Source organism: Apiospora hydei, assembly GCF_038363865.1.
Source record: "Apiospora hydei strain CBS 114990 chromosome Unknown utg000011l_segment0_segment0, whole genome shotgun sequence".
NCBI classification, from domain to species: domain Eukaryota; kingdom Fungi; phylum Ascomycota; class Sordariomycetes; order Amphisphaeriales; family Apiosporaceae; genus Apiospora; species Apiospora hydei.
In genome coordinates, this window is record NW_027117370.1 from 618734 (window position 1) to 642137 (window position 23404).

The 23404-nt window shown below is 55.3% G+C and overlaps 6 protein-coding genes across 6 annotated transcripts; 2 read left to right on the forward strand and 4 right to left on the reverse strand.

The window, feature by feature from the left end:
• Positions 1-954: 954 nt before the first annotated feature.
• Positions 955-4116, forward strand: PG997_015396 (exportin-T; the record flags this gene model as incomplete). The annotated part of the gene is made up of 2 exons (XM_066819710.1): positions 955-2521; positions 2585-4116. The coding sequence occupies 2 exons, from the start codon at positions 955-957 to the stop codon at positions 4114-4116; spliced, it is 3099 nt and encodes a 1032-aa protein (XP_066660595.1).
• Positions 4117-5311: 1195 nt separating this feature from the next.
• Positions 5312-8044, reverse strand: PG997_015397 (uncharacterized protein; the record flags this gene model as incomplete). The annotated part of the gene is made up of 4 exons (XM_066819711.1): positions 5312-7130; positions 7195-7590; positions 7670-7827; positions 8009-8044. 4 exons carry the CDS (start codon positions 8042-8044, stop codon positions 5312-5314), a joined length of 2409 nt encoding a protein of 802 aa, XP_066660596.1.
• Positions 8045-9129: 1085 nt separating this feature from the next.
• Positions 9130-9693, forward strand: PG997_015398 (uncharacterized protein; the record flags this gene model as incomplete). Its single annotated transcript, XM_066819712.1, has 1 exon — positions 9130-9693. The coding sequence occupies one exon, from the start codon at positions 9130-9132 to the stop codon at positions 9691-9693; it is 564 nt and encodes a 187-aa protein (XP_066660597.1).
• An 860-nt stretch (positions 9694-10553) lies between these two features.
• Positions 10554-12425, reverse strand: PG997_015399 (uncharacterized protein; the record flags this gene model as incomplete). The annotated part of the gene is made up of 3 exons (XM_066819713.1): positions 10554-10821; positions 10926-11788; positions 12216-12425. The coding sequence occupies 3 exons, from the start codon at positions 12423-12425 to the stop codon at positions 10554-10556; spliced, it is 1341 nt and encodes a 446-aa protein (XP_066660598.1).
• Positions 12426-13781: 1356 nt separating this feature from the next.
• PG997_015400 (uncharacterized protein) lies at positions 13782-16776 on the reverse strand (the record flags this gene model as incomplete). The annotated part of the gene is made up of 2 exons (XM_066819714.1): positions 13782-15137; positions 15199-16776. 2 exons carry the CDS (start codon positions 16774-16776, stop codon positions 13782-13784), a joined length of 2934 nt encoding a protein of 977 aa, XP_066660599.1.
• A 168-nt stretch (positions 16777-16944) lies between these two features.
• On the reverse strand, positions 16945-18037 carry PG997_015401 (uncharacterized protein; the record flags this gene model as incomplete). The annotated part of the gene is made up of 2 exons (XM_066819715.1): positions 16945-17871; positions 17921-18037. The coding sequence occupies 2 exons, from the start codon at positions 18035-18037 to the stop codon at positions 16945-16947; spliced, it is 1044 nt and encodes a 347-aa protein (XP_066660600.1).
• Positions 18038-23404: the final 5367 nt, after the last annotated feature.

A 23404-nucleotide genomic window follows, 5' to 3' on the forward strand; every position in this document is an offset into this window, starting at 1 on the left:
TTCATCTGAGACAACTCGTCGCTCATATGCAAGAGCAGGTTTATCTTGTACCCATCATATCGTGAAGCCCGTTCTATCCATACCTGCTCTTATCAGTGCTACGTTGACTGACGTATATCCAATTGATATGCCCCTCCCTCTGTGCACTCGGCACATGCAAAGCAAGTCCCGTCCGTAGCTGACAGGCTGTCGGAGAGCTGTAGGTGGGGTAAAAAAAGGCCAGGGCAGAAAGTCAGGGCCGGCGATTGGGAATTTTACCCCGCTGCTGTCATGATTTGTTTTTGTCGGATTGTTCAATTGGCATGCGTGCCTGCGCGCCTAGCTGCCTAGGGACGACCTTAGGCCACCAACCAATGTTCACCGCCCTTGGCAGTAAAGCAGGTGAGGAGGAGGAGTCGGCCCAGCCTGACGCCCACCGCCCAGCACCACCACACACAGAACTGCAGCCCAAAGGTGGGGTGGTTGTGCACAATCACAATCTGATGGATGTCTTGTCTGGCGTACTATCAGCATCTGGCATTCAGCACATGCACAAGCAGACAAAGACGGTAGAAGAAGCCATCCAGACATATCTCGGTCTTTTGGACGTTTTTCCAATCTTTTTCTTCGTGGCCTTTGCTAAGCGACGACGTCCAATCCGCCGACCTTTTTCGCTGCGTTTGCCCGTCGAATATTTTCGACTCGAACTTTCTCGCCCGATTCAACATCCCACTTCCCACCATCCCGCCTTTGACCGATTTTCACAGCGATCCCGACCGACGGCCGCCCGCCACTTCGATCAAACCACCTCACCTCTCTCCCCACCGAGTCCCTTCCACCACCCTGGCAGCTCACCAGTTCCGCTGCACACACACCACCGAGGGTCTCCGAGATTCCCCAGCCCTTGTTTGCTGAAGCATGCTGCATGCACCCCACCGTGGGCTGCCCGAATCATAGCAGCTTCCAGCTGTAAAGATGGACTCTCAAATCGAGAATGCCATAGAAATCGTCTGGAATCCCTCCGGGGGCGACCCCAGCCTCAAGCAGCAGGCCTTCGAGTTCCTCGACCGCGTCCGCACCGACCCCCAGGCCTGGCAGGTCTGCGTCGCCATCTTCACAAAGACCCCCAAGGTCTCCGAGATCGTCCGCCATGTCTGCCTCGAGATCATCAACAGCGGCGTCCACACCGGCGTCCTGGGCCCTCAGGAGTTCATGTACCTGCGCGATGCTCTGATGGGCTACGTCAGAGACAACTACGGCACCGCCCAGTCGGAGCAGGTCGACTCCCCCAACATGCAGAACAAGCTCACCCAGACCTTGACCTACCTGTTCGTCACCCTCTACGCCCAGGGCTGGGAGACCTTCTTCGACGACTTCATTGCCATCGCCAACCCCCAGGGAGGCCAGAGCTGGGACAACGTCCAGGGCGTCAACATGTACCTGCGCATCCTGGGCAGTGTCCACGACGAAATTGCCGATGTCATGGTCATGCGCCAGGGCAACGAAGTAAAGAGCCACACAGATCTCAAGGACCTGGTTCGAGCCCGCCACGTCCAGGTGATTGCCCAGTCTTGGCAGGGGATACTGGCCCGGTACGCAAACCAGAACGATAGTATTGCAGAGATGACCCTCAAGGTCATTGGTAAATGGGTCAGCTGGATCGACATCTCCCTCATCATTGGCGACGGCATGCTCAACCACATCTTCCCCTTGATTGGCCGCACCAGCCCCTCCGGCTCCGAAGACAAGGTCCGAGATGCCGCCGTCGACGCATTCACCGAGATAGTGGGCAAGAAGATGCGGCCAGCCGACAAAACTGAAATGATCTCTTTCCTCAACCTGCGTGACATCATAACCCAGCTGATTGCCAGTCCGCCTCTGTGTGAATATAAGGGTACGCCGCGCTATGACACCGATCTGGCCGAGGCCGTGGCCAAACTCGTCAACACTGTTCTCGCCGACCTTGTCCGTGTGCTCGAAGATCGTGCGACGGACGACGCCACCCGTTCCAAGGCCAACCAGCTCCTGCAGCAATTCTTGCCACTGCTCCTGCGTTTCTTTTCGGATGAATACGATGAAGTGTGCTCCACCGTCATCCCCTCGCTTACTGATGTTCTCACCTACCTACGGAAACTGAACGATCTCGAGCCCGGATTCGCCGAGATGCTGCCCCCTATTCTGAACGCCATCATTATGAAGATGCGGTATGACGAGACGTCGTCCTGGGGTAACGAAGACGAACAGACGGATGAGGCCGAGTTCCAGGATTTGCGCAAGAGGCTGCAGGTTCTGCAGAAGAGCGTCGCTGCCGTCAAGCAAGATCTCTACATCGATGTGCTGAGCAACTTGGTTGCCAACACATTCCAGCGCTTGGACGAGCAGGGAACCCAGCTTGACTGGAGGGATCTGGACCTGGCTCTTTACGAGATGTATCTGTTTGGGGAATTGGCTATGCCCGGTCAGGGGTCGAGCTCCAAGAACCAGCAGTCTGCTCTCGCATCGGATCGTCTGATGGCGATGATGGCCAAGATGATCGAGTCAGGTGAGTCATGAACAACCCCATCTAGACCGCGTGAGAAGTATATCCAACTAACATTTGCTTTAGGTATCGCGAACTTCCCCCATCCGGCGATACTCTTCCAGTACATGGAAATCTGTGTGCGATACTGCGCCGTTTTCGAGAACGAGCGCATGAACCCGTTCACTGGCCAGGTCCTGGAGACATTCGTGCGTCTAGTCCACCACGATCACCCTCGCATCCGAAGTCGCTCTTGGTACCTGTTCCACCGCTTCGTGAAGCATTTGCGGTCACAGGTCGGCAATGTCGCCGAGACGGTGATCCAATCCATCGCGGATCTCCTTCCGATCAAGGCTGAAGTGCCCGGAGACGATGCCGACGACGACATGTCCTCCGACGAGCTCGACAACTCAGCGGACGCTGTGTTCACTAGCCAGTTATATCTATATGAGGCTATTGGCTGCATATCGTCTACGACAGCTACGCCAACCGAAAAGCAGGGCATGTACGCGAGGTCTGTCATGGATCCGCTGTTCGCAGATATGGAGCAGAATTTGCCTCGTGCAAAGGCGGGAGACGCCCAGGCTCTCCTCCAGATCCATCATATCATAATGGCATTGGGCACACTGGCTCATGGCTTTTCCGACTGGACCCCGGGCACGACCTCGGCCAACCAGCGCCCACCGCCCGCCAAAGAGCTCTCGACCGAGTTCTCCCGGGCTGCCGAGGCCATCCTGACCGCTCTGAGCCAGCTGAATGCGTCTTCGGAAATCCGCACCGCCTGCCGATCCGCATTCTCCCGACTGCTTGGTGTGCTGGGAGTTGCTGTTCTTCCTCAGTTGCCGCAGTGGATCGAGGGCCTGCTGTCGCAGAGCTCCTCCAAGGACGAGATGGCCATGTTCCTGCGACTCTTGGATCAGGTCGTGTACGGCTTCAAGACGGAGATCTACGAAGTTCTTAATATGCTACTTACCCCACTGCTCCAGCGAGTATTTGGCGGTCTGAGAGAACCCATCAACGGTACTGATGACGAGATTCAACTGGGCGAGTTGCGTCGCGAATACCTCGGATTCCTCTTGGCCATCCTGAACAACGACCTGGGCAGCGTCCTCGTTTCCGAAACCAACCAAGGGTTCTTCGAGTCTCTCATCACATCCATTCTCGGCCTAGCCCGGGATGTCGACCCAGCCTCTGGTAATCTTCCAGTGAGCCGCATAGCGTTCGCCTTGCTCGGAAAGATGACGAGCGTCTGGGGCGGCCCCGACGTTGCCAACATCTCGGCGAACCCCACGGCCCCGAGCGGCTCCCCGACGCCCTCGATCCCCGGATTCGACCAGTTCTTCATCGACCGGTTCCACACGGTGTGCTGGGAAGTGCTGCGCGACCCCAACTTCAAGCCGTCCAACGACGCCCAGACACGGCAGGTCCTGACCGAGATCGCCGGCCTCGAGCAGGCTATCTACCTCAAGACGGGCGACGCATTCATACAGCACCTGCAGTCGTCCGTGTTCCCCGCCGTGGGCATCGACGGGACCGACTTCCTCCGGGCCATGACGACGTCGACGGATCGCAAGTCGTTCACCAAGTACCTCCAGGAGCTGCAGAGATCCATGAGGTGAAGCTAGCTGCTCGGGTTGGATAGATGAGGGCTAAGGAAAAGAGGGAGAAGCGAGAGATAGAAGGGATGGGGGGTTTTGAGTTTGGGTCAGAAAACGTAATACCAAGCCGAGTGTGGTTTATGTATGGGAGGCACGGGTGTTCATTGCACAGCTGGCTTTCTAGCATTTGCATATATTGGAGTTACGATAGGGCATTATACCAAATATACGCCTGTTTTGGGGTGGGGGTCAAGAAGTGATTCATTCCCCTTGAGGCATGTTCCTGCTGCTTTTTTTCGTTCTTTTCTCAACGAGATCACCTTTTGAGTGGGCTTGTGAGGAAATGTGTGCTGGGTATGTGAGTTCTGTTTGTTTGTTGGCGAGATTAGTATTGTCTAAAAACTCATGTGGTCGTTTCTCGAAGATGCTGTCCCCCGTCGCTGAAGGCTTGGTATAGGTATTAGCCTTCCCGGATTATCAAGTCTCACTTGTGATCGTCTGTTGATCTCGTTGCATTCGACGTCGCGTTGACATGGTTATGGCCTAATGATTAACATGCGCGCCGCGGGGAAAGGGGGAATGGAGGTCAGGGGTCTGTTTCTCTATTGGTGCCTCCTGACTGACATGGTTGAATTATTGACTAGATCTTTATACGAAAAAGAAAATTTATTACCGTTCGTTTCGCTGTTGGTCCCTTCCGGTCAAAAGGCTGCTGTCACGGAGGCAGAGGTGGACGCGAAGGTGCCGGAGGTAGCGGAGGACACGGACGGAGCTCCAAAGCGTTTGAACCACCGGTTTCCATGACCTAGCCCGACTCCGAGAGACAGCTATTTCCAGTGAATACTTCAGCTAGCAGAAGAAAAAGGAACAAAGCTGCCCCCCTTTTCCCGCGACACGGACTACAGCAATGTATATATCTATGGGATGATATGATTCCATCAAGTGAAGGGATTCGTGACGAAGTAGGTTTGATAAGGAACAGCAACAGGCATAATGCGATCTACACTGCGAGACGACGAGCAGATCTACCTCGACACATAATCTCAATAGATCTAAACATGCGTTTCGTAGCTTCTCTAGACATTTGAATCAAAACCATCTGCTATATTCTGTTTTCTTGAAAGATAAAAAGCTGGGTATATATAAGTATTAAAACGTCGTAGCTGTTACATGGAAACGTGACGGGAAATCCCCATCTGCCAAACCCGTCTTAAGTCTATCCCATCAAGATAACCGTCACCACGATGGAACCAAGCACGAGCCCAATGTTCCCGGCATAAGACGCAACCGCGCCGGCAGTGACAGGCACATGTTCTCCAGATGAAGAAGACGTGGTGGTTGAGTTCTGGACGATGGATTCGTGACCGAACGAAGTCAAGGGGGAGTTCTCATCGGCGGGTAGGCTGGACCCGTCGGCGGCCGCCACCACAGGGTGGTCAAGTTGGTCCGATGAGGAAGGAGTCGTCAAGGGGGAAGTCTCATCGACGGGTTCGTTGGAAGCACCGACGGCAGCCGCCACAACGGGGTAGTCGCCATGGTCAACGGATGATGACGCTGAACCTGATGAGGAAGGAGTCGTCGAGGTGGCGTCACCATGAGCCTTTGCATTGTCGACACCGTAATCCGCCATGAACGCAGCATACGCGGCGGCGGCAGCAGGACGCGGGCCAGCAGCAGCGGCACCGGAGTTTGATCCTTCTCCTGACGCTACAGCCACCGCTGCCACAGCAATGGCTTGCTTGGTGGGCGCCGGAACCGGTGGCGGCACGAACGTCTCAGGCTTCGGCGACGGGACCTTTGTCAAAGCAACGACCTGGGTCACGACGACGCGCTGAGACGTGGTGGATGAAGAAGCAGCGGCCGAAGGCGACCCGGCCTCGCCGCTTACCTCCGCCGCCGCCGGCCAGGTGACCTGGGCGCCGGCGGGGCAGATGGTGGTGAAGGAGTCAACGGTCTTGGTGACGGTCACCTCTTGCTGGTAGGCGGCGGGACAGTTGGGCACTCCGGCCGCGCACATGGTGATGGTGTAGGCTGCGGTCGAGTACAGCGTGGTGGTGACGAGGTTGGTTTCATTGGTGGCACCAAGAGCCGACGCATTCACCATCGGGTATCGGCCGGTCCCGTTCAAGGACAGGGGTGATAGCGCCCCTGATGGTGCAGCGGTAGAGAGCGGCGGCGTAATGGTAGTAGAGAAACCCGAGGACTTCGCGGTAAAGCTGGCCGCCGGCGGGAGAGACGAAGTAGATCGGGACGAAGCAGCTAGCGAAAGAGATGCCGAGAGGCTCGATAAAGAGGAAGAAGAGGAAGAGGAGGCGGCTGCCTGAGAGCCAGATACGGTCACCTGGCTGCTATGCACCATCGGATACCTTCCGGTGCCGTTCAGGGACAGTGGTGGCGCCAGCGATGGCATAGCGGACGAAAGGGGCGACAGGACCGTGGCAGAGGTCGCGTACTTTGCAGTGATGCTATCCGTGGATGACAGGGACGACAGAGACGACAGAGCGGCTTGCGAAACAGTAGAGGTCGGGATAGTTGCCGACGATACTGTATGAGACAACCCAGAGACGGTGACTTTACTGCTTTGGTTTGCCGGCATCGAGGAAGAGATGAATGGCAACGCGGGAATCGTCGCCGACAGAGCGGGGGATGTCATGGTCAATCCCGGGCCAGCGATTCCGGATGCTTTGTGCGGGATCCAGCACTGCGTGAGGGTCGGGGCCGAGAGCAGCGTCGTCGACACGGTAGGAACGAGGCCCAGGGTCTTGTAGTCGACGACGACGTCGAGCTTGGCATAGGCACCGGCATTGAGGTCGAACCACTCTCTGGTCTCGAGGTCGCAAGTGGGCGTTTTCTCGATCTCGGCCACGAACTCGACGAGGTTGGCGTAGATGCCCATGGCGGCCCCGGCGCCGATTCCGAATGTGTCGATGGCCGCCTCAGCACCGACCTGGACACGCAGCCGAAGGTCGGCCTTGAAGGTAGCTCCAGACCCGGTTTCAACAGTAATGGGCAGGGACTTGCTGCTCGCGCCGTCACTGTCATTGCGTATTAGTATCATATGCTCATGGTAGTTAGCCACAACAGGTTATCACAACTTACAAGAAGTAATCGCTGACATCGCCGCCGAAGATGTCGGCCTGCAAGAAAGCGTCATCGGCCAGCTTGATGTAGAAACCACCACTCATGTCAATGGTGGCATTGAGGCTGAAGACTAGATCGACGAAGAAGACGACGCCCACGCTCAAGCCGGGGTAGTGGAGGCCGATGGGGGAGTTGGACGCGAAGAGGTTGACGGAGACGGTGGTGGAGGCACTGGCGTTGAGGCCGAGGAAGACGTAGGCCTCGACTCCATTGAACTGCAGCCGGAGCGAGGGGTGGAGGAGGTCCTCCCACAGCTTGGCCGTGATGCTGCCCTTGGTCTCGCAGTCGATGCAGGTGATGTTCAAGCCGACCGTCTCGGTGCTACCGGCATCTTCCTGAGCCCAGGCAAAGTCACTTTCACCCGATTCTTGTCAGCTTTCTCCTGATAACCTCAGATCTGGATCATGTGATGCAAACAGGCGTGTGCACGTACCCGTGAAAGAGAACCTGGTGGTCCCACGTATGGGCCATGTCGAAGTTGGCCTTGAGCCGCCTCTCGAGCTGCGAGGTATGGGCGAGATCGACACCCTTTGGACCAGAGCATCGGTCTGATCCGAGCGCAGCACGCTCACTTCGAGGGGGCGCGTCGGGCTGGCGAGAGAGAGCCGGCGGCCAGGAGCAGTGCCGCGGCGAAGGGGCGTTGGAGCAACATGATAAGGAATGGACGTCTTCAGACGAGAAGACTGGGTAGCCAAATGAGCGTAGACAAGTTTGTTGGATTGTCGGCCAAAAGAAAGTGTGATGCTGCACCCTACGTGAAGAAGATAAAAACTCCGAGAGGGAGAACAGACATGGTGAGGCTGGCCATGGTGTATTATATGAGGCATCGTCTTGGCCGAATTGCAATGTCGCATCCTGTCGCTGCGCACCAACAGCGACCGGACTTACAGCGGTGGTGGGATTGGCCAATTAAACCAGCAACACCGCCCCAGATGTGGTATTACCTCAAAGCCAGAACTCGAATCAACGTCGATTCATGCGGTGATGCTGGAGGTGGGGGACGGAGCCAAGACGTCGCACTGGCGCGGTGGAGAGGGCCATTCGCTGCGGGTTCCGATGCGATGTCCCAATCACCATGTCCGCCTGGCCAAGCTGACAGAGGGCCGAGAAATAAGCAGGACCCCTTTTTAGTCGACCTAGTCTCGGCAGACTCGGCCGAGTCTGTAGAGTGGCCGCGATATGACAGATCGCGGGTATAAGTCAACCGGGATGGATGAAAAGATGGGCAAGCATCGCTGGGTGAGATGAAACATAAAACACAGCATGGACCGGGGTTCTTGATTTCCGAGTGCTACGGGGCTTATCGCTAGCCAGAGGAAACCCACCTTTCTGGTTATCCGAACCAAGATTCCCAAGACGAGACGCAATTGCAGCGAGTGAGGCGACGACGGGATGGTTCAAGATTTGTATGTCAGTATTGACGATGGGATGAGCAGGCTTGTAGACTTGGAAGTCGAGGTATGCGCTTTCCATTTCTTGCCCAGAACGCAGTTGCAGGCGCGCCTTCCACTTGTAGGCGTTTGTGGAAGGTGCTGGCTGCTCCTTCCCCAGACTCGATCAGCAATGTCCCATCCAACCCATGCAAGTTGATCGAGTCATTCATTCTCAATGGAAACTTCCAATGGGTTTCCAGACCTGGTTCTGCCTACATGTACAGGTTCATTAATTGATTTGATGTATGAAACACATGGCGACATCTTGAGGATACCGAGAACAACCTACGGCAACCATCTAGACCGATCTTACGACAAGCGCATCGCATCGCCAGCAACCCCCAGCGAGAGAAGCACCTTCCTCGCGCAGCAATTAGACACTCACCAGAAAGGATCCAACTGAGCGCCTCCCTCTCTCTATCTCATCTGTTTCCCAGGACACCAACAAGGGCAAACGACAATGTGTTCCACCGTCCACTTCACCTACCGCTGCGGCTGCGCCGACAAGGTCGTCTTCAAGTGCCTGCTTCCCCATCTCCACCACCTCCACCCAGATCAAGGTCAAGATCAAGATCACCCAGCAGAACAAGGCGGCGACCCAATGGAGATCACCGCCCCCGACGACAACCAGCAGCAGCCACTGGCCGGATCGCCATCTCCCACAGAAACCCCACTCCCTGTCCCCTCCATCACCATCACCATGGCCACCAGCCTAGACGAGGAGTGCCAGGATTGCACCGCCAGCCGCCACGGCGCCACCAGCACAACGAAGCTTGATGAGGAAGACGACATCGGCAGCAGCGATGGCAACCCTCTCGATGATCTCCAAGCCTCTTCCCCCTTGTCCGTCCGGGAGGAAGGAGAAGTGTTGGTGGTCACCGCCGGCGCTGCCGAAACCATGTTACCCCCGCCCCCTCTCGCTACCGTGCCGCAGCAAAGGAGGCAGGCACCACGACGGCCTCGCTTCCAGCGCAGAGGGGTAAAGCGCCACGGTTTGCGGGAGATACCGCTGAACATGGTGTGAACTGGGTGGTCGGTCGGTCAGTGCTGAAATGGGTTTGTGGGTGGGTTGAACCAGAGATGAGAGGGAGGAGGGAGGCAACCCCTGTTTCCAACAGTCGGATGTCAACGACGATTGGCTAGTAGCCGAGGCCGGGGAGGAGAGGCTACTTACGCATGTGTTGCTCGCTTGTCGCTTACCTGCGCGCAGAAAGGAGCACAGGACGTTGTTTTCATGAATGAGATGGGCAGGGAGAATGGAGAATAGGGGGATTCAAAAAGGGTCACTCATACCCCCAAATGCCTCGACACGTCCAAGCGAAGGAGTCTAGGGGTGTTGCATTCAGCTGGCTTTACATGATATATGACATCCCATTCAGCTTTGTCATGTTCAAGGTGACATCATTGTATTTCTCTCGTGTATATCAGCGAACAACTAATTGATGTGATGACCTTGACCTTATTCTTCGCCGCCTTGCTTCATTGCATCGTATCGTAGGCAGCCGGCCAGCCCCATGCCGAACTCCTATCGAAAGCAATGCTGGACAGAGAATCCACCCTGTCTAAACTCCAGGCCCATACATAGCACCGCCGCCCGCTCTAGCTAGACCTGTTTTCGAGATGCAGATGTAGATGCAAACAGGAGAGCTTCGGAAAATAAATCAGATGCCTGAACGCCACCGTCCATACCTTTCCCAGACATAGTGAACCCGAATGGTATTTTGTCACAAAGCCGGCCCTACTTCATCCACTACTACTCCGACGCCCCCCTCCGCCGCCGCCGCCTCCCCTATCCGCCTCGACGCATCCAGCGCCGCCGACGCCGCCAACCGCTGCAGGGCGTCCCGGTCCGGCGTCGATACCGCCACCGCCGCCGAGGCGCCACTATAACGAGGTCGCGACTGCTGCTGTGTCGGCGTCGATGATGATTCCTGTGAGGCGGACGGTGTATAGTCGCTGTGGGGCTTTTGCTTCTGTTGCTGGATAGTAGTGGGAGTTTGCGAAGCGGACCGGCCCGAGGGCAGCGCCTTTCTCGGCGTCGTCGTGGTCCGCTGCTCGTTGCCGCTGCTGTCTTCTCTCGACAGGCGCCTCTGCGCTGCCGGGAGCGGCGACGGCTGCTGTTGGGACTGGGACTGGGACTGCTTCGTCATCGCTATCGGCGAAGAGAATGAAGACGGGGCAGAAGACTGCTGCTGTTGTCGCCGGCGCTGCTGCTGCTGCTGCTGCAACTGTGACTGCGATTGCGCCGGCGACGACTGGGCCGTAGCGGGGGCCGACGACCCGGGCACGGGGCGCCGCTGCAGCCGCTCGAGCGGGACATCGGTCTGGCCCGTCCGGACCTTGTAGCGGGCCAGGCCGAGCCGCAGCCGCAGGATCTCGGCCTTTTGCCGGGCCTGCTCGCGCGTCATGGACGATAGGGCGCGCGGTCGCGTCATCAGGGGCGGTTGCGGTTGTGACTGTGACTGCGATGATGGCGATGTGTGTTGTGGAGAAGAAGCTCTTGCTGCTGCTGCTGCTGCGACGGGGCTTGTGTTATCTTCTTGTGAATTTTGTTGCTGTTGCGGCGATGGTGATGGGTGATCTGGCTCCGTGACGGTGGTGAGCTGCGAGTTGTCGAGTTGGGAGTTGTCAAAGATGGCCGATGTCTCTTCTTCAGGAGAGTGCGACCCTTGCCTTTCCTGCTCCGGCGTCGCTGTTGCGACCTCTGTTTCTTGCTGTTGTTTTCTTGGCGTTGTTGTGGCTGCTGCGCTGGGAGAATCGGCCACCACTGTCTTTGTCGTCGATGACGTTGTTGTTACTGCCGGCGCCGCTGCTCTCCTTGGCGACGGGGACGACGGCGCGGTAGACGGGGCAGTAGAAGTCGCTGCGGAAATGCAAGCCCTCTTGGCGGGCGGCGCGCCTGCATGTTGGTTGGCGTTCTCATCGCCTTCCTCTGCGATCGCAAGGGCCCGTTTGGAGGAAGGAGAAGGGGATCCTCCTCCGACCGCCGCCGGCTTCTTGTAAGTGCTGAGCGGGCTCGAGGCCGAGGCCTTGGCGGCGGCATTCAGGCGCGACGTCTTGTTCAGGCCGGGGAGGCGGGGGAGGAGTTTGCGTTGACGTCCAGCGTGGCCAAGGCACGTCTTTTGGTGGGAGAGGCGTCCATGGTTGCTTATTCTGCTCCTGCTGCTGCTGCTGGTTGCTGGTGCTGCTTCAGTGACGTCGCGAGATGTCTCCCTCACTACACTGGACCGTAAGGCGTAGTAGTAGTCTGAAATTATTGAACGGCAGTACGTAAGTAGCTGTCGGATACAGCCTACCGTGCAGTAGTAATTGGTTGGTCGAACAATTAGTTGGCAAATAGTTGGAGCACCCTGATTATATCACAACAAATACAGCCCAATCGCGGGCAGCGCGGGGTGAGTGAATGCGACGGATGATTGGATGTGAGAGCGAGCGGGTGGAAGAACAGAGAGAGAATGTAAGCGAGAGTAATGAATGAATCAACGAGACAGACAGATGGACAGACAGGCTCTTTTACTTGAAAGACAGAAAAGTTCGATCTCTTACCAAGTAATCGAATCGAAGAATGGTTGATGTTGACATGGACGACTCGAGGTGGGAGAAGTGCGAGCGAGGCGCAACGGGTAAATTACTTGTACTCGACGGATCGCGTTTCCCTCGTGGCGCGTCGCAGGAGCTTTGGCTTTGGCTTTGGCGCAGTGGGAAATGGGGACCTGCTCTGCTCTCCAGCAGCCAGAACAGACCAGGGGGCAGCATGTTCGCGATGGCCTTTTTATGCATCTATTTATTTATTGCCTGTTTGGGCCCTGCTTCAGCCTGTAGGCGCTGTTTCCTTGCGGCCCTTGCGGCTTCCAGGGCGCGTCTCCAGCGCTAGAAGGGCTTTATGACCGCTAAAGGGCCCTGCCAGCCCTGCTATTCAGCGCCCTGTAGGTTTTATGCAAGCTCAGGGTTCTGGCACCCAAGCACCCAAGCACCCCAACCCCACCACGCGCCGCGCCGTGCGTGCCCGCCCTGGCTTTTGAGAGCAGCCTAAGTACCAACCCCTACCTATTCCATAGCTCATGTAGGATCGCGTCTCAGTAAAGGTCAATTCGCTAATACGCGGTTGGCTGTCTTGCATGAACCATGTAGGCACGCACGTCAATATTACTTAGCCAGAAGCTTTCGAGGCAGCTGTATCAGGACAATAATTACAGTCATTTTCAGGTCTTCATGACCAGCCATTCTAGAGCCGTTGTGTCAAATGACTACCGCAAACATGTCCAGTCCTTCACGTCACATAGCAAACCAACCACATGGCATATCGCAAGTCACTACACAGCATATCACATTTCTTCAGGAGCACGTCCAAAAACAGTAGCAGTAACAGTAATCATCGTATCAATAGATCCCTCCTCATCCCACAAGGCACTTCTGGCCCATATACATTTCATCCCCTCTTGTCATCTGTCTCTCTCCGCCTCCTTTACTTTTAAACTACGGGTATCGCTGAAATTCGTCGTCCCCTTAATCCCTATTTCTTCCTTATACGTATGTGTGTGTGTGTGTCGCATCATGATATTGTGGACATAGATTCCAAAATTCAGAGAGGGAAAAAGAGATAGAGAAAAAAAAACAAGAACAAGAAACAAATAATCGACAAACGTTCCGCCGTCCCCCAATTTGTGTGTGCCGCCTTGGGCTGCCCCGACTGAACTCCAATGCTACCAGATCAGATCCCCATGGAAGAAACCCAAACAATCATCATGGACACCAGAATGACATGAAAATATAGCCCAGCCATCATCAGAGAGTGAGAGGCCTTTCCCATTTTCGCAAAAAACGCCACCGAATGAATGGTTGTTGCTTTCCCTCGCTTTCCCATTGCCCCTACACGACTCGAGCTCCCATCCATCCATCCATCCTGTTTGCTCCACGCTTTTGGCTTCTTTCCCAGACATACACTCTTTCTGTTGCCCAAACCTAGAGTGACGTCTATAGTAGTAGTTGTTGCTGTAAGTAACCTGGTTATTATGGTACATTCGAAATCGTAGAATGCCAACAAAACGCCCGTACATCGTCCATCGTCTTCTTCTTCATCTATACTGGCAAGCTTTCGGCCGATGCTCTCGCTCAGCTAGACGTGTCGAGAGAATACAGTGACGTGTCCAGGGTGAAGGGCTTGGTGAAGTCCGGGTTGACGTCGTCCCAGGAGGTGAAGCCGGCAAGGGCAGTGTTGTCCATGCCCATCGGCTGGGCTCCGTCGAACATGCTCATTTCCATATCCATGGCGCCCGTATTCACAAAGGCGTCGCCATCGAACGGTTGCCAATTGTCGAGACCCAGGTCCAACCGGACATCCAGCGTGGCTCCTTCCGATACGTCGCTGTTCGGCTCAGACGAGGCGCTGTCCTTGCTGGATTCCGGCGTGTCGTTGGGCGTGATCGAGCGGTAAACGCCCATGTCCATGATGGCACCACCACCCCCGGACTCGAGTCCAAACTGGAACAGCTCCTGCGGGTCAATCGTGTTCATGCCAAAGCCGAAGTCCATGTTGTTCGACTGCGCAGGTGTCTGGCCCTCCGTCTTGACCATAGTCGCATCTGCGTTTTGTTGCTCGGCTGGCTTGCCGGGGACACCCTTCGCTACACCGGGCCTAGCACCGTTGGAGCTCTCAGACCGCTTCATGGACGCCTCACGAGCCATCGAGGCGGCACCTGCTGGGGAGGCGCCTTGCTCTAGCCCAGCGGCTGGTGCCATGGCGGTGGATTTGCCATTGGCATCCAGACCGAGTGCAAACGCGAGATTCTCCGTCGCATATCGTGTAGGGTCCTCGAAGGGCTTGACGTGCTCCTCCTCGTAGTGAGCCTGGCTGGCTTCTTTCGTTGCGAAACCGATGCTGTTGGCCTCGCAATCGGGCATGGCACACTGGAATTGGGCCTTGGGCACCGCCTTCATCTCGGCCGACTGCGCTTGCTTCTGCATCTGCGGCGAGGCCTGCTTGCTGACTTGCGGCGACACACTGGCACTGGCAGTCGTCTTGGGCTTCTTGCGCGAAGTGGGCAGATGCAAGTTGTCTGCCGTGACGGCCGGCGCTTTGCCGTAAGCAGGCAGACCGTGCGGGGATGGCGCGCCTAGAGGGAAGGGAGGCTGCGACGTGGTGGGGGCAGCAGGGGTCACGCTACTTCTCTGGTGCATCTTGTTCAGCGCCTGAGAGTTCTTCTCCAGGTTCGCCGCATTCAGAGGAACCTGTTGTGCGGGTTGAACGTTGGATGTCTGCCCAGGCGTGGTCTGCTGAGCCGCGCCGTCGGCCGCGTTCTGCTGACTGGCAGTCTTGCGAACTGCTTGCGGGAACGAGGCGGCGAGGTCCTTGGCGATACTTTCCATCATGGCCCTCACTTGCTCCAAGTCCTTGGGTTTGACCGAAAAGACTTCCTTGGGTGTCGTCATCTTCTCGCCATCCTTGAACTGCCGCACAAGGCGCATACGCTTTGGAAATCGTTAGCTACGCTTCTAAATTCATATGCTAAGGGGAATGAATATATCTTACCATCCTGAAGAACATCCTAGCACGGTTGTCGTCGCGCGTCAACGAGTACCAACGACCCAGAGCTCTGCCGAGCTTGCTCATTTCGAACACCATGCGCTGAATCTTTGTCGTCATGTCCGCATGCTGCTCCGGGTTCATTAAGACGTCTTGTAATTGTTCGTTGTTAGACGCTCGTTGCTCCTCGGCGCCGATTTGCCGCAATCGCTCGATGTCTTCTTGCGTTGAAGGTGTCGGTTGCTGCTGTGCAGCTGCACGATGGTTCCTCATCAATTGTTCGTACTTGGCCCTCTGGTCGGGAGGCAGGCTTGCAAGCTGAGCTTGGTTGAGGATAGGAGGTTTGGTAGGAGGCGGAGCCTGTTGAGAAGGCGGGCGCTGCATGGGAGTAGACGATGCATTATTAGGTACATCAGCCGCATCATCCGTGCTTGGACGCTTGAGGTTGTTCTTGGGCGGCACAGCAGGGGAGGCATTCTGCTGCTGAGGTGTTGGGCGGTTGCTGCGGGGCTGTCCTTGTGTGCTATTCCTGGCAGGAGCGGCCGCAGGAGGAGCCTCGTTACCTGCATTTGGTCCACGTGGCATCGCACCTGGGCCTGCCGGGGGCTGCTGCGTCGGAGGTGCTGCCGCTCCAGCAGGTTGTTGTGCGAATTGAGGGGCCTGTCCGGGCATCTGCATGCCAAACTTTTGTCGGATCTGGTGCTGCTTCATTTGTACCAGGTAGCTTCTGATCTTCGCCTCGTCCCATGTCTTGAACCTATCGTGCCTCCTTGCAGTCTCGATCTCATGCGCTGTGACCTGGATGTTTGCGAAGGCTGCGGCCAGTTGAGGGGGGATCGCGACTTGCGGAGGAGGTCCTGTCGCACCGGGAGCTCCAACACCCTGCGGAGGCTGCTGTGCAGGTTGCCCTGGCTGTGGCATCTGGATACCAGCGGCCTGTGCAAGTTGGGGTTTGTTGACCAGCATGGCGCGGAATTGCTGGAGCTGGAAGGCGAGCAGTTGCTCCCCGACATTTTGAGGCAGCGGCTGCGTCGGAATCCATTGCTTCAGCTGACCCCATTTCTTGATCTCCGGGGGTATATTCTGTAGCTGAGACAGCACACGCTGCGGGACATCCATGTTGTTCATGAAGTTCATAGCTTGCGGGTTGTTCGGCATCTGGGGTTGGCCTTGCGTATTTCGCATTCGGTTGAGCTGCTGCTGGACCATCATGGGGTTCTGGCCGTTCGCTCCGGCGGCTCCATTGGGTTGGGGCATGTTAGGGTTGTTACCTTGGGCAAACTGAGCCATGGGATTATTGCCTTGTCCAAACTGCCCCGGCTGGGCTTGCGGGCGGCCAGGGACCTGCCCTCCTCGGCTGGCGGTCCACTTTGCTAGCATCTCATTCACTTTATCTGCCGGCAAGTTCTGGAAATTTTCCCGCATGTGTGGTGGCATTTGCTGGAGCATGGCGTTGAGCATCTGTTGCCGGACATTGGGGTTCATCTGAGGTCGTTGGTTGGCTTGGTTGAAGCGCGGATCAAAGCCTTGCCCGAATGCTGGGTTTCCTTGATTCATGGGAGATTGCTGGTTGTTTGGCCTCATGCCCGCCACGGGGGATTGGGTCCAACAGGAGCGTTGAGCGTGGTCATGGCCGGACTCTGGGATACTCCCCAGGACCGCTGAGCCCGCCGGGTTGGCCTGTCATTTGCGCCTTGGCCTGGGCCTGGGCTCGGATCTGCGCTTGTGATTGGGCCGCGGCCTGGTCCATCTTCATCTGCTGTGCCTGCTGCAGATTGAACTGCTGCTGCATGTGCGGGGGCCGCCCGTTCTGGTTCGGGGGCTGCTGGTTGTTCCCTTGGTTCTGGCCCTGAGCTCCTCCCATCGGTTGGGGGTAGCATTGCGGCCAGGGCCGATGCTTGCAGGCACGACCATCTGGCCTGCCTCCTGAGCCAGCATGCCCGCCTTTTGCTGGTTGATAATCTCGTTGGAGAAGGGGCCAAGGTCGCTGCCATGCTGTTGGCCCGCCTGGTTCATGTTACGTTGCTGCTGGGCTTGCATCTGCATCGCTGGGTTCATGCCGGCGTTTGGGTGCATGTTGGGCTGCGTCCCTTTACCAGCGGCTTGCATCAGCATCTGGTTCTGGAAGAAGACGAGCAATGGATCCTGGCCCTCCTGTTGGAGTCGCTGCAGGTGATGGGGAGACATCTTGCTCTGGACCATTGCACGAAGTTGCCGCTTTTGTTCCTCGGGCGTGGTCTGAAGCTTGGCTAGAGCAAGTTGATGGGCCTTGGCTCTGGCTTGCGGAGGTATGGCATTGACGTTCATCTGCGGCGCTCCTTGCGGATGCATGGGCGAGGCACCCATCTGCATCGCGTGCATGTTGGGATTCATGGGGTTGCCTCCCATATTCGGCATGCCCATGCCCGGCTGCTGCGGTTGTTGCGGGATAGGCGATGCCTGCATGGGTTGTTGCAGGTGCTGGAAGCCCTGCGGCGATGGCTGAACCATTCCCCTCGACATTTGGTGCATCGCATTCTGGTTCATGAACATCTGAGCCTGGGCTTGCGCGTGCGCTTGAGCAGCCGCTTGCTGATTGAGCGAGTTCTGCAGGTGCTGTTCGTTTGCTTGCCGTTTGCGAAATAATTCCTGTATTCTTTGGGAAACTTTGGATTCGTAGTTGGGCTGTCGCGAGTTAGACTTGAAGGATCCTTGAAGTGCCTAGGAACGGATGATTGAATGTACTTACCTTGTCGGGAGAAGTCTGAAATGCTTCTCTCTCGAAGTTGATGCCAGTGTGAACGAGCTGTTCTGTTTCCAGTTGAGGTAGAGCCAGGAAGGAGTTAGAAATGCTGTTGTGAGACATGTTAGCCGGAAACGAAACGAGTCATGCAGCTAGCGGGTGAATGCATACAGATTCATGGCATTGCCCACTCGGATATTCAAGTGTACTTGATTCTGCCAGCCTTGTGTCTGAATGGGATTTTGTACCATTGTCCGGTACACAGCTGCGGATAATTGATGGGTGGCCGGGCGATTTCTCACGGGGCCTCCACCGCCCATCTGTGGTATGTTGGCGGCCATGGCCGCAGTCGAATTAGATTTGTACAATATACAGTTGCGACGAGGTCCTTTTCAAACAGATGCAAACCCGGTGCAGAAACAAGGTTCCGGATGATAGGGTGGTCAGAGATCGGCGCTGCCTAAAGTAATACGCAGTCGTCCTTTGCTCTCATTGGTCCCGACAGGATGAGTCCAAGTCGCGGCTGTGTTGTAGGACTCGCAAAGAAGCGAAAACGTCGAGAGGTGTAGGTAGGCAGGACTCCCAAATTCTCACAATTTAGAGAGTTGCAGACCGGCTATCCAAGAGTTTTGCCTGCTCCAAACATGTATACATCCAGCAGAGCAAGGTTGTATCGAGCGATCCCTGTGACGTAGGATGCGACCAGTCGTACCAATAGGTGATTGCAACGACTATTTCCTCGAGGGCTCGTATGGCGCGAGCGTGTAGGACGATCAGACGAAACTGGTCGGGGTGTTCGATTGGACAGGCGTGCAGATTCCGACGAGCAATAGAACAAAAAGCGGTCGAGGAGGAAGTAGCTGTATCGTCTATACAAGGGTCGGGTGAGGATTGCAGGTGTACAAAAGCTGAGCGGTAGCTAGCTCGCGGTTTTTGACGGGCTGCTTGAAGCACACTAGGCCAGACTGAAGGTGGAGGGGTGGGAGGAAGTCGCTAAAACGAGAGAGGACGGAAGACGATCCTGGGACAGGGCATGTTAGCGCATGATGCTTTTGAAAGTCTGCCAGCACATTACAAGCGGAACAGCGAGAGTAGGTAGATGGATGCTCGCTGAGAGTTTTGCAGGCCCTGGTAGAATAAACAGGTAAACGTCAAAGGGACCCGTACCACACTGAGCGACTCTTGGTTGTTGGTGACGCGAAGCAGGAAGCGCGCAATGGCGACGATCGGCAGAAAACAGGGTACCGGTTTCGTGCCGCCGAGTTTTGAAGGGCGACGAAAATCGGTCGTAACGGCGTGTAGTTCCCAATAATGGATTGAAGTAGTGGTCGTGGTGTTTGGATGAGTGTTGTTTCCTTCTTTATTTCCTTCCTTTCTTTTCTCTGGTCCAGGGCGGATCTGCCGAATGGGAGTGGTGTGGAAGCGAGAGGGACAGACAGGCAGGCAGACTCGCTAGGACTCGCAAGCAACGGGTGTAGTTGGAGCAGTCAGGTCGTCGGGCAGCACACGATGTTGTCACTTCAATAGGACCAGATGCACGACCGGGACGGCGAAGACATCTACTGCTTCTGCTGCTGCTGCTGCTGCTGCTGCTGTTGTTGTTTGCGTGTGTGTTTTTCGAGAGGGGGTGGGAGGAGGGAAAGGACAGGGCCAGAGCGAGCAGAGTAGGTGGTAGAGTAGAGATGTATGTAGAGTGCACACGTCGGGAGCCCTGTGCTTGGTTGGTGCTGCTGCTGGCGCTGGTGCTGGGGTGGGAGCGAGCGATGGGCGAGTGAGTTTAGAGTGCAGAAAGAGAGCGAGTAGAACCATGAATCAAATATTGGCAAAAGTGGGCACCTGGGGATCTCCCACTGCCAGCGTCTTGAGTCCAGGACTTGACTGCAAGCCTGACTGCTGAATGGCCAGCGCTAGCCAGGGCCCCCGGCACCCAACTGCCCTAAGCTCTCTAAGGCGCCAAGTACCCAGGCCCCTCCAGCTGTGTACCTGCCACCGCGTTTCACGTACCTACAGCACAGTGATCGATCTGAAGATGCACCGTAGCGACTTTACTCACTCCAGTACCAATCCACATTCAATTGCAGCAGCAATTATTGTCGTTATGGATAGCAAAGAAAAAGACCAAAAATGATATTCAAGATCTATACTACTGCCACCACCACGTTGACATCGGGGAGTTGGCAATTACAGTTTGCGTGGCTGGACCGGCTCTGTTGAAGATGAGAAGTGTGTCGGCGCGGCGGTCGAGAGCAACCGCCCAGAACTGGAGAAAGCGAGCGAGCAGCAATGCCTACATACTTACTTAAACCTGCGCAAGAAAACAAAAGGAAAGAAAAAGGTACTACTTGCATTACCGACGTCCAATACCTTTGCGCAGTGTGCAGTGCGACATTGCTACCAGCATGGCGAAAAAGTCTACCACTCTACCTAAGGCCAAATCTGAATCAACCTATCTACATGTAGACTGACCATGCCTCTTCAGTTCGATTCGTCCCGTCCTGGTGCGGTTCCTGAGTCGCTTTTCTGGTCTGGCAACTCAAGTCATGTGAGAGAGTGTGTGCGCAATAGAGAGATACATACCTATGTATGTAGAGAGAAAGAGAGAGATGTCGTTGTTGATGATGGGAGATGCCTACATAGAGACCCGCAGATCATGCCTGCCTAGCTCCTATGTACATCGCCAAGTTGGCATTAGGAGAGAGATATTGTACTTACATGATATGTACACATGTGTGTAGTTGGCAAAAGCAACTAGCCTATTAACAATAACGCCTACTTACCTACACAATTGCAAAGTACGACCGACAACGACGAACCATGAGCAAGTACGTAAGAAGTAATGTACATCCATCTTTGGCTGGCTGTCACGGACCGGGAGAGAGGCACAAGGAAAAGAAGGGGTCCAGAAACAGGGGTGGGTGCCCGTGCTGGAACAAATCAAACGCGCGTTATCCTTGAGCCCCCAAACGAAGCCGAGAACGTCGCAACAGGGAAGATAAAAAGAGCGGGAGGCAGTGGCAGTGGCAGAGAAAAGAGAGACGAGAACAATCAAATAAGATCGGATGGAGCTAGAACAAAGCTACGAAATTACAGTCCTTCTTTCTACCACTGCACCCAATCTCATATTTCCAAGATTTTGCACACACACACTCCTCCTCCATCTATGACCCAGGAAGCCGGGATTCCTCTACCGTGGATTTCAATCATCAGAGTAGGTACGGTCGTGTATTTGTATCACATATATGTGTACAGAAATAAGAGAGAAAATTCTCCTTCTCCCCCTCCTCATGACGATATTTGTCAGGTTGGAAACAAAATGATACCTCAGAACATGAATTGGCGATGAATAAAACCGGGCAATGAGCACTGAGCAATTGGCGAGAGGGCGATGGAATCAAGATTGGCGTCGGCCACTAATCTAGTTGCTTTTTTTCTTCTTATTCTTGTTCCTTTTGGGCTGGCGAAAGTGGGCGCAGAAAACCGGTGGAATCCCAGAGCAGAAGCAGAAGCAGAAGCAGAGAGAGAGAAAGGACCGCAAACATTCTAAGACAAGGTACTTGAAGCTATCGATTTCCAATTGATGTGCACTTCTCTCTACCTCCTAATCTCACCTGTGTATCCCTTGGGACGACCTGATGAAACCAAACATGGAGATTGCAGCGGTCGGCACATCATGAGTTCGAGCAGTCAGTTAGTTGATAGCTATCATTCTGTTCCTTCCACCCAGAAAGAAAGCCTGGTGATGCCTGTATGGGATTGTCACGCGCGGCCGATCTCTTGCTGTGTATTTGATGTGTGCCCCATCAATCCACCAGCCGGGCCACATCACCTGCACACGGCTATGTACATGTAGCATATCCACTCCGCGCCCAGCATCAGCATCTACATCAAATGTAGACCTCCAATACCGACCGACACCCAGTCCTTCTTGACTCGATGCACACAGCCAAAGAACAGCTCGAGGAGCTCCGCAAGTATGCCAATTACCTACGTAGAAGGATGCTGTTTCTATGCAGGCCCTCTAATACGTGTCAACTGCGTTCGAGATGACTTCTACCAGGGTGGGAGCCGTTCACGGTATGTTATGGGGGAACAGCTACCAAGAACGAATGAAGTGTGGAGCTGCGCGTGTTCCAACGACCTCCCGCCAAGGATGATGCCTTCGCCGGTGACTCTGCTCCCTGAGTCTTATTCTTCTAAATACGTTTGCCCCCAACTGCTCTCCTTCGTTTTTGCTGATCGAGATGATGGGAATAACACTGTTTGACTAATTGCCTCGGGGCGGTGTCTATCTTCTCTGGTTTTCTTTCTAAGCCGTACTTGAGAGAGGATGCAGTTGATCGATCGGTGGTGTCTACTGGTACAGAGAGATAGACGTTGATACCTAATACTTACCTTACATTATGAATGCATCCGTCGAATGAACGCGCCAAGCAAAGCCTGAGGCCTTTCTGAGAAAAGCCGTCTTTTCCTCGATACACACTTGGCAATGCGTAACGAAGCGAGACGAGGCGAATCAAGATTAAAAGAGGGCAGTTCATATCCCTATTCGCCTAAACACCATAGGTACAGACAGACATACATATATCCGTCGTCGACAATCGCAAACCCCAAATATGCCAGATTGGCTGCGTGCTGCGTTGCTGTGCTGCTTGCTGCTTATCACGTAAAAAAGCAAAGCAGGGCTCAGATCGAATCTCCAGCTCGGCACCCAGCACCGGATATGTGTGCGTTCTGCCCATGTGTCTCTCTATATAGCTTGCATGAAGTGTGTGTGTGTGTGTGTGTGTGTGTGTGCGTGTGGTGTGCGAAGGTCTGATGAGGCAAGCAGCCCAGCAGACCGGCGAAAGAAGAGAGAGAGAGAGATACAGTGCGGGCGTTCGCGCGAGGGGACGAGCAGAGGTACTTGGGGGTGGACTTGGAGACCGATCTGCCTAGCATGCAGCATGTACCGAAGTAGTGTGAGCACGACAGGGATCCCAGCCTACCTTAGCGTCAATGTCAAGCAGGCGCCTCGTCAAGGTCCAAGTCACCTGGGTGTACATGCACTTCTGCTGCTGCTTCTTTGGCCCACTTGCCTGCCTGCTGCTGCTACTGTAGATAGAGTGGGAGTTCACGTTGTTGTAAGGTAGGCAGTAGGTGTGTGAGGCGAGTAGTATGTAGCAAATGTGATGAAGGTGTAGTCGATTGGAACAGACAAGCGAAGGCGAGGGCGTACAAACTATCACCCTCTCTTTCTCTTTCTCTTTCGTATGGGTGGTGCTTCCTGAATAGGCAGCGGTGTGGTTACCCAGATGCTCGACTTGAAGGCCAAAAGTCGAAGACCGGATTCCCAACTGAGTATACATGCCTACCTCCCACCTCCCCTCCCCTGCCTCTTGTCTTTCCCCTGGTCAAGTGCCCTCTGTCTGTCTGTCTGCCCAGAACTCGCCCTGACTATGATGAATGAAGCCTACCTAGGTAGATGTCTAGATGCGTGCTTCCTCTGTGCCC